The 7,880-nt window shown below is 64.7% G+C and overlaps 1 protein-coding gene across 1 annotated transcript in view; it reads left to right on the top strand.

Moving 5' to 3' along the window:
• Window positions 1-7,880, top strand: part of PLEC (plectin) — a 36,414-nt gene that overhangs the window by 9,699 nt on the left and 18,835 nt on the right. Inside the window, exons 2-15 of the mRNA XM_006879426.1 lie at window positions 2,016-2,077; window positions 2,519-2,608; window positions 3,513-3,590; window positions 3,673-3,765; window positions 4,511-4,677; window positions 5,124-5,239; window positions 5,414-5,520; window positions 5,729-5,848; window positions 5,920-6,015; window positions 6,094-6,221; window positions 6,451-6,544; window positions 7,029-7,183; window positions 7,333-7,630; window positions 7,710-7,787. Coding sequence (XP_006879488.1) covers window positions 2,016-2,077; window positions 2,519-2,608; window positions 3,513-3,590; window positions 3,673-3,765; window positions 4,511-4,677; window positions 5,124-5,239; window positions 5,414-5,520; window positions 5,729-5,848; window positions 5,920-6,015; window positions 6,094-6,221; window positions 6,451-6,544; window positions 7,029-7,183; window positions 7,333-7,630; window positions 7,710-7,787 — 1,682 coding nt within the window. The remainder of the gene's footprint in view (window positions 1-2,015; window positions 2,078-2,518; window positions 2,609-3,512; window positions 3,591-3,672; window positions 3,766-4,510; window positions 4,678-5,123; window positions 5,240-5,413; window positions 5,521-5,728; window positions 5,849-5,919; window positions 6,016-6,093; window positions 6,222-6,450; window positions 6,545-7,028; window positions 7,184-7,332; window positions 7,631-7,709; window positions 7,788-7,880) is intronic.

The following is a 7,880-nucleotide window of genomic DNA, read 5'->3' on the forward strand; positions in this document are numbered from 1 at the left end:
CCCCATCGTGGAGGGTGTAGGACACCCCCGTCGTGGAGGGTGTGGGTCCCCATCGTGGAGGGTGTAGGACCCCCCGTCGTGGAGGGTGTGGGGTCCCCCGTCGGGGAGGGTGTCTGGACCCCCGTCGTGGAGGGTGTGGGGTCCCCGTCGTGGAGGGTGTGGGACCCCCGTCGTGGAGGGTGTGGGGTCCCCGTCGTGGAGGGTGTGGGACTCCCGTCGTGGAGGGTGTGGGACCTCCGTCGTGGAGGGTGTGGGGTCCCCATCGTGGAGGGTGTAGGACCCCCCGTCGTGGAGGGTGTGGGGTCCCCCGTCGGGGAGGGTGTGGGGACCCCCGTCGGGGAGGGGTTAGAGTTAGGGGTTAGGGTCCCGCGGCGCCCCTCCGCCAGCCTGGGTGGTGCGCTCGGGCGCCCCCCTGTGGCATGGATGGGCTGCAGGCTGGGTGGGGTTTTCCGGGAATAGAGGCCGCGGGGAGGGGGCCGCCCACAGCTGGATCCCATCAAGCCAGATGGACCGCAGGGACTGGGACATTCCTGTGGTCAGGCAGTGGTGGGGCGGCGGTACCAGGTTCCCCGGGGCGGGGCCAGTCTACTGTGTCCTTTGCCCTCAGCGTCCATCTGGATTTACAGCCTCTTAGCTGCTGCCCTTCAGCCACACCCTGTTACAAACAGCCCCCTCCCCATCCTGCCCCAGGTCCTGCCCCAGGTGCGGCTTCCTTCTCGGTGACTCAGGCTACCCCCTCCCCAGCCTGAGTCACAGCTGCCTGCAGCCCCTCCCGGTGCCCGGCTGCCCCGAGCCCCATCCCCCCATTGCCCCATGATGGGCGGTTGTTGTGAGTCATCACTCAGCTATGTGCCAGTCTGCCCCAGCCCCCCCACTCGGAGTGGCTCTGGGGGTCTGGCTGGGGCTGGTGGGCAGCTCTGGCTAGGACCCTGAGGCTCTGGGGGGTGTAAGGCTTATCACTGAGATGGGGGGCTGGAAATGGTACTCCTGTCCCCCCCCCCCCTGCAGCCAGGGCCACACAGGTGGAGGCATCACAGCTTGGGGGACCCTGGCTAGCCCCCCTCCACAGGTGCCCTACCACCCCATGTGGTGTGTATGTGGATCATGGAGGCCAGAGCTGGCCAGGGATTACAGCCATGAGGGGCCCACCGCAGGGCCCACCGCAGACCAGAGGGGTGAGGAAACCCCAGTTTCCTGTTTCTGAAGAGCCAGGGTGTGGCTCAGGGGAGGGACCAGCCCTCCTTCCCGGCTGCCTTGGGGGAACACTCCCCTCTCTGGGGGGCGGGCAGGGCGGGGTGGGGCTCAGGGGGCGGGGGCAGTGAGTGAGGGACACCTCGGGGCCGGGAGCGGCCATACGGACCCTGTCCGCTGAGCCTAGCAGGCGCCCCCTGAAGCCCCGTCGGTCCGTGGGCCCCCGGCGCCCATAGAGCTCCTAGGCCGCCATGTCCCAGCACCGGCTCCGCGTGCCCGAGCCCCAGGGCCTGGGCTCCCAGAGAACCAGTTCTGAGGACAATCTCTACCTGGCTGTGCTCAGGGCCTCCGAGGGCAAGAAAGGTAGTGGCACCTCCGGGCGGGGCGGCGCCGAATGGCCTCTTCTTGTGGGAGGAAGCTGGGTCCAGCCGCAGTCGAGCGTGGGCACAGCTGTAGATGCAGTGGGACTGACCGGCCGGGACATCCCGGCCCACAGTTCAGAGCCTGGGGCATACTGGAGTCCCTGCGCTTTGTTGGATGAACCCCTGACCCCTCCCCGTGCCTGGCCGGCCAGTCTGCGCTCCTGCTCAGCTCTCAGCTTGTGTGTAGGAGGCAGACTGACCCTGCTCCAGGGTCTGGATTTGGCGGCCAGCCTGGGGCCCGCCCGGCTCACACCCAGCTCTGGAGGGAGCAGGCTGAGCACCTGGGACCTGTGCCTGCTAGGTGTGTGCCCCCAGGGCCAGTGCCAGGGCGCGGCTCTACAGTCTCTGGCCCCTGGCAGGAGCCTTTCCTGCTCCAGGTTGACCTTCTGCTGTCTCCCCCAGATGAGCGAGACCGTGTGCAGAAGAAAACCTTCACCAAGTGGGTCAACAAGCACCTTATCAAGGTTGGTGTGCCTGGAGGTCTGTGTAGAAGAGTGTGATGTGTGTGGACGTGTGTGCATGGACATGCTTGTGTGTGGATAGGCCTGTGCACGGACGCCTGTCTGGAACGTCTGCTCCTGGATGTGTGTGTGCCTGTCCACCGTGGAGATCTTGATGGGGTGAGGAGGGCTGTCTCCAGCTCTGCAGGCTCTGCTCTGTGCTGGCCCCTCAGGCCTTCGTCCTTGGCTCTCATTTCTGAAACCTGTGATTTTCTGTCCTCTCTCTCCCATGCTCCCTCCTGCCTCTCTTCCCTCTGCTTGGCCCCTCCTGGCGGCTCCTGTAGCACTGGAGGGCAGAGGTAGGTGCCTCGTGGGCAGGTGGGCATCCTCTTTGGGCCTTTCTTTTCCCCTTGGGAACTGAGTCTCTCTGGGTATCAGTGACCATCAGCTCCCCTGTCCCCACAGGCCCAGAGGCACATCAGTGACCTGTATGAAGACCTTCGGGATGGCCACAACCTCATCTCCTTGCTGGAGGTCCTCTCAGGGGACAGCCTGGTATGTGTCTGCTGCCTGTCCTCTCTGGCCTGGAAACCTGGTCTGCCAGCCCTCCTGTGGCCTTTCACCTGCCCCTCCTGTCCAGCTCTGCCTTCTGTCTTCTGGGCCTTTCTGGCTCTCTGCCTGTCTGGCTCAGCCCATCAGTTTTCTCCTAGGCCTCCTACCTGCCCCTCCTGTCCAGCTCTACCCTTTCTCTTCTCTTGGGACCACCTAGCCTCGCCCCCCCACTGCACCTCTCTGTCCAGGGTGTTGGGAACTGCATTGGAGTGCCCACTCGGGAAAGGCCACAAGCCAGGCAGTGACTCCTGTGGCCCACCCAGCCCACCCTCCGCATTGGCCCTACATAGTAACCTCACCCTCTGCTCTGCTTTGGTTTCTTTGCTGCTTGGACTGTGAACCTTGATCTCTGCCCTTTACCCTTTGCCCTGCTCTGGCCGGGCAGCCAAGAGAGCGGGACATAATCAGGAGTGCGCGCCTGGTGAGTGGTTGGGCCTGATGGCCACGTGGCACGCGACTCCCCACACAGCTGGAGCCTGGGTCACCTGCCTGACCAGGGTCCTCTGGCCCAGTGCAGATGGCTGTGCGTCCATGCCCTTGGTAACCTGTCTGCTGCCCTGTCTGAGCTGGTCCTGGGCCGGGGGGTGGCGGGGCCCTGGGCCTCTCAGCTTTCCACCCTGGACTTCCTGGCTATTGTCGCCTTCCCACCCCCTTCCTTCCTCCAGGGCCTGGACTGTCCAGCCCTGCTGAGCCTGGCCCCTGGCAGCTGGTTCCCATCTGAGGGGTGCACCGGGGTGTGGGTTCTGTTCTCTGAATCCCTGGGGTAGTTGCCACTATTGTCTAAGGGGCCTGGGATGGGGGTCTGTGCTGCAGAGCACGGGTGCTGATGGCCAGTGTCCCCTTGCAGCCCCGTGAGAAGGGCCGGATGCGTTTCCACAAGCTGCAGAATGTGCAGATTGCCCTGGACTACCTGCGCCACCGCCAGGTGAGGCCCACCCTCACCCCGCCAGGGCCCTGCACCTACTCAGTCTGGGGCTGGCACTGAGGCAGTTTGCTTACTTCACCAGGTGAAGCTGGTGAACATCAGGAATGATGACATTGCTGACGGCAACCCCAAACTGACACTAGGCCTTATCTGGACTATTATTCTGCACTTCCAGGTACAGTGCCTGCTTGCTGCCCCTTGCCTGCAGCCTCTGGGGTGTCCAGCCCAGCAGTCTGGACCCCTCCTGTCCACGCTGGCTCCCCAGGCCTTCCTCTATGTGCCCTCTGGCTCTATCTGGGCAGCAGGGCAGGCAGCCTCCCTGAGGAGGAAGGCACGTGTTGCTCGAGGGTCTTGTTCTGGGGAAGCCTGGCCTGGCCGGCTGACTCACCCAAGGGCTGCCACAGCACAGGAAGCCGCAAATCTCAGAGCGAGGTGGGCTGAGCCTGGCTGGCACGGCAGCTGAGTCACATGCTGGCAGGCCGACAGATAGACAGGCAGGCAGGCAGACCCAGGTCCAGGAAATGGAGAAACTACAGGCCCAGCCCCCAGCCCCCAGCCCCAGAGGACCCTGGAAATGCAACCCTCCTTTCCCAGGACTGAGGGCTGTCTATATAGTCCCTCCTCCACCTTCCCCTTCCCCTGTTCTATGCCAGCCTCAGAGAATGTAGGTGGGCCAAGCCCCCTCCCTTGCTGAGGTCCCCCAGGTAGGTGGCAGCCGTGTCGGTGGGGCCCTGACTGACCATTGGCATCTGCTGGCTCTGTGGCCTGAGCTGGGCACTGAGGTGGGCGTCGTCAATGCAGTGCTGGCCTCCTGGACACCCTGACCGTACTCAGCTGCTTTGTCCCTGCACGCCCAGGCTCAGGGTAGCACGGGCCTGGCCACATGACGGAGACTAAGCGCTGCCTGTGGTCTTCTGCAGATCTCGGACATCCAGGTGAGCGGGCAGTCAGAGGACATGACCGCCAAGGAGAAGCTGCTGCTGTGGTCGCAGCGCATGGTGGAGGGCTACCAGGGCCTGCGCTGTGACAACTTCACCACCAGCTGGCGAGATGGACGCCTCTTCAACGCCATCATCCACCGGCACAAGTGCGGGAGGCCACTGGGCGGCGGTGGGAGGGCCTGGTGGTGGCATGGAGGAGGCCTGTGGCCTCAGGCACACAGCCGGGCAAGCACACGGCCGGGCAGCTGCAGACACGCTGAGGCAGGAGAGGTGTCTGCACTGGCAGGGGCCACAGCTCAAGGCAGTGAGTGCTGGCTCCAGAGGAGGGTGCAGGCGCAGCCCCACCCCACCTTCTTTCTCTGTTTTCTTCTGGATCCTTCCAGGAGAGACAGTGTGTCTTAGGGGTGACTTTGATGCATCCCCATTGTTGGGACCCACTAGGAGGGCAGCCCGCACGCTGTCCCTGGGGGCTGCTGCGGCTCCTAGTCCCAGGGCGTCCGAGTAGGGGTGCTGGGCGAGCGGGCAGGCTGGTTTGTGGGCGTGTCCTGGTCTTTGTGACCAGGTTGCTGTCCCTGCATCCATCTCTGGCCAGGCCCATGCTCGTGGATATGAACAAGGTGTACCGTCAGACCAGCCTGGAGAACCTGGATCAGGCCTTCTCCATAGCAGAACGGGACTTGGGGGTGACTCGGTTGCTGGACCCCGAAGGTATGCCCATTGGCTCGCCCCCACAGTTCTCTCCATCCTGACTTCTGGCACCCTCAGTCCCTGCCCCACCTGACCAAGGCACCCACTGAGCCTGTCTCCTGTCCACCCAGGGGGTTCCCAGTCCTGGGCCTGCCCATTCAGAGTGCTCTCTGAGTCTGTCCCTTACTCCTACAGATGTGGACGTCCCCCATCCTGATGAAAAGTCTATCATCACATACGTCTCATCCCTGTATGATGCCATGCCCCGAGTGCCCGACGTGCAGGATGGGGTGAAGGCCAACGTAAGTGGCCACTGGGATCGCTTGGCGAGGGCAGTAGACTTGGGAAATGGTTCCTGTGCTGACCACAGGGTGGGGGCAGCCAGCTTGCGAAGTGGGTCCCCGCACTGAACACTGGGCGGGGGCATCAGGCTAGGAAGGCAGGCCTTGCACAGTCGACCGGTGGGGTCTGAGGGCCAGGGTCCCCGGGCTGACTGCCGCCTGTGCGCAGGAGCTGCAGCTGCGTTGGCAGGAGTACCGGGAGCTGGTAGTGGTGCTGTTGCAGTGGATCCGACACCACACGATTGCCTTCGAGGAGCGCAAGTTTCCCACCAGCTACGAGGAGATCGAGGTGCTGTCTGCTGCCGTGGGGCTGGGGCCGGGCCGGCGCTGGGCTGGACGCTGACCCTTTTGTTCCCTCAGATCCTGTGGTGCCAGTTTCTCAAATTCAAGGAGACGGAGCTACCGGCCAAGGAGGCTGACAAGAACCGATCCAAAAGCATTTATCAGTCCCTGGAGGTGAGGGAGCCCGGTCGGCGGGAGTGTGGGCTTGGAGGGTGGGCGGAGGTCCAACCTGAATTTGGCCTCTGCCCACAGGGCGCGGTGCAGGCAGGCCAGCTCAAGATGCCACCAGGCTACCACCCGCTGGATGTGGAGAAGGAGTGGGGCAAGTTGCACGTGGCCATCCTGGAACGGGAGAAGCAGCTGCGCAGCGAGTTTGAGAGGTGGGTGGGGTGGCCGGTGGGGGGCGGGGTGTAGCCGGTGGGAGGGAGGGGTGGCCGGTGGGGGCGGGGCTGTGATGGCAGGAGCGCTGTGAGGATGAGTCATGTTGGGAGGAAACCCCCGCAGGCTGGGCAGCCTGGTGGCAGTGGGGCCTCAGGCAGGCAGCGGGCAGCAGCAGGGAGAGGCCTGGCTCAGCTGGCCCAGGGCCGCTCACTGGATGCCCGACCACAGGCTGGAGTGCTTACAGCGCATCGTCAGCAAACTGCAGATGGAGGCGGGGCTGTGTGAGGAGCAGCTGAACCAGGCCGACGCCCTGCTGCAGGCGGTGAGGGGGGCTCTGGGGAACTGAGAGGGAGGCAGGGCTGCAGGGGTGGGGCCTGCAAATGGTAAGGAGGCGAGGGGGAGCCCCGGATCTGCCACACCCGGCAGCTGTGAGTCAGAGGGGCAGGCCTGCAGGATTTGGCGGGGGCCACGCTGGGGCAGGGCCTGGGTTCCCGAGCCCCGCCCCCTGGTGTGCATCCCGCCCTGACCGCTGGCTTGGAGCTGAGCTGTCTTGGACAATATAAGATGCCCCTCCCAGGTTTGGCCCACGTTTTACGGGCTGTGGGAGGACTCAGACCACTGCTGGACCGAGTGGGGACTTGTTGAGGACTTGAATGGGATGGGGATGGTGGGCACTTAAGTCCACCACTGGGCCGCCAAGGAAGGGTGTGGCCCTGACAGTAGTAGCCTGCGTGGAGCATGCCCAAGAAAGATGGGGGCTCCTGGGAGGTTGGGTTCCAGTGCTGAGCCTGGTCAACGCCTTGCAGGACATCCGGCTGCTGGTGTCGGGCAAGCCGCCGCAGCGGGTAGGCGAGGTGGAGAGGGACCTGGACAAGGCGGATGGTATGATCCGGCTGCTGTTCAATGATGTGCAGACCCTCAAGGATGGGCGACACCCGCAGGGCGAGCAGATGTACCGCAGGTGGGCCCCTGCCCTGCAGTCCCCCGACAGCCCACAAGCCCCCTGCCAGGCCCTGCCCTTGACCAGCATGGCCATGCCCCGGCCTAGCAGTCCGGCCTCAGGCTCAGGTGGCCAGGCCCCACCAACTTTCCCTGCTTGTGTTGTCTCAGGGTGTACCGCCTGCACGAGCGTCTGGTGGCCATCCGCACGGAGTACAACCTCAGGCTGAAGGCCGGCGCCCCGCTGACCCAGACCATGCCCAGATCCCGGGACACGGAGCTTGAGAGCCCCCCCCTGCGCTACCTGCAGGATCTCCTGGCCTGGGTGGAAGAGAACCAGCGTCGAGTGGACAGTGCCGAGTGGGGTGTGGACCTGCCCAGTGTGGAGGCACAGCTGGGCAGTCACCGTGGCCTGCACCAGTCTGTGGAGGAGTTCCGTGCCAAAGTCGAACGAGCTCGTGCCGATGAGGTGAGCAGATGCCGGGGTGCAGAGGGCAGGGTGGCGACGAACCACACCAGCACGGGGCTCACCCGGTCATCTCCCGTAGGGGCAGCTCTCTGTAGCCTCCCGGGGCGCCTACAGTGACTGCTTGGGCCGGCTGGACCTGCAGTACGCCAAGCTGCTGGTGAGTGGTGGGCAGGGGCTGAGTGTGAAGTGGACAGGGGCCGAGTGTGGGGTGGACAGGGGCCGAGTGTGGGGTGGACAGGGGCCGAGTGTG

This window comes from Elephantulus edwardii, unplaced genomic scaffold (assembly GCF_000299155.1).
Source record: "Elephantulus edwardii isolate Elephantulus edwardi_28Jun2011 unplaced genomic scaffold, EleEdw1.0 scaffold00003, whole genome shotgun sequence".
Classification (NCBI taxonomy): domain Eukaryota; kingdom Metazoa; phylum Chordata; class Mammalia; order Macroscelidea; family Macroscelididae; genus Elephantulus; species Elephantulus edwardii.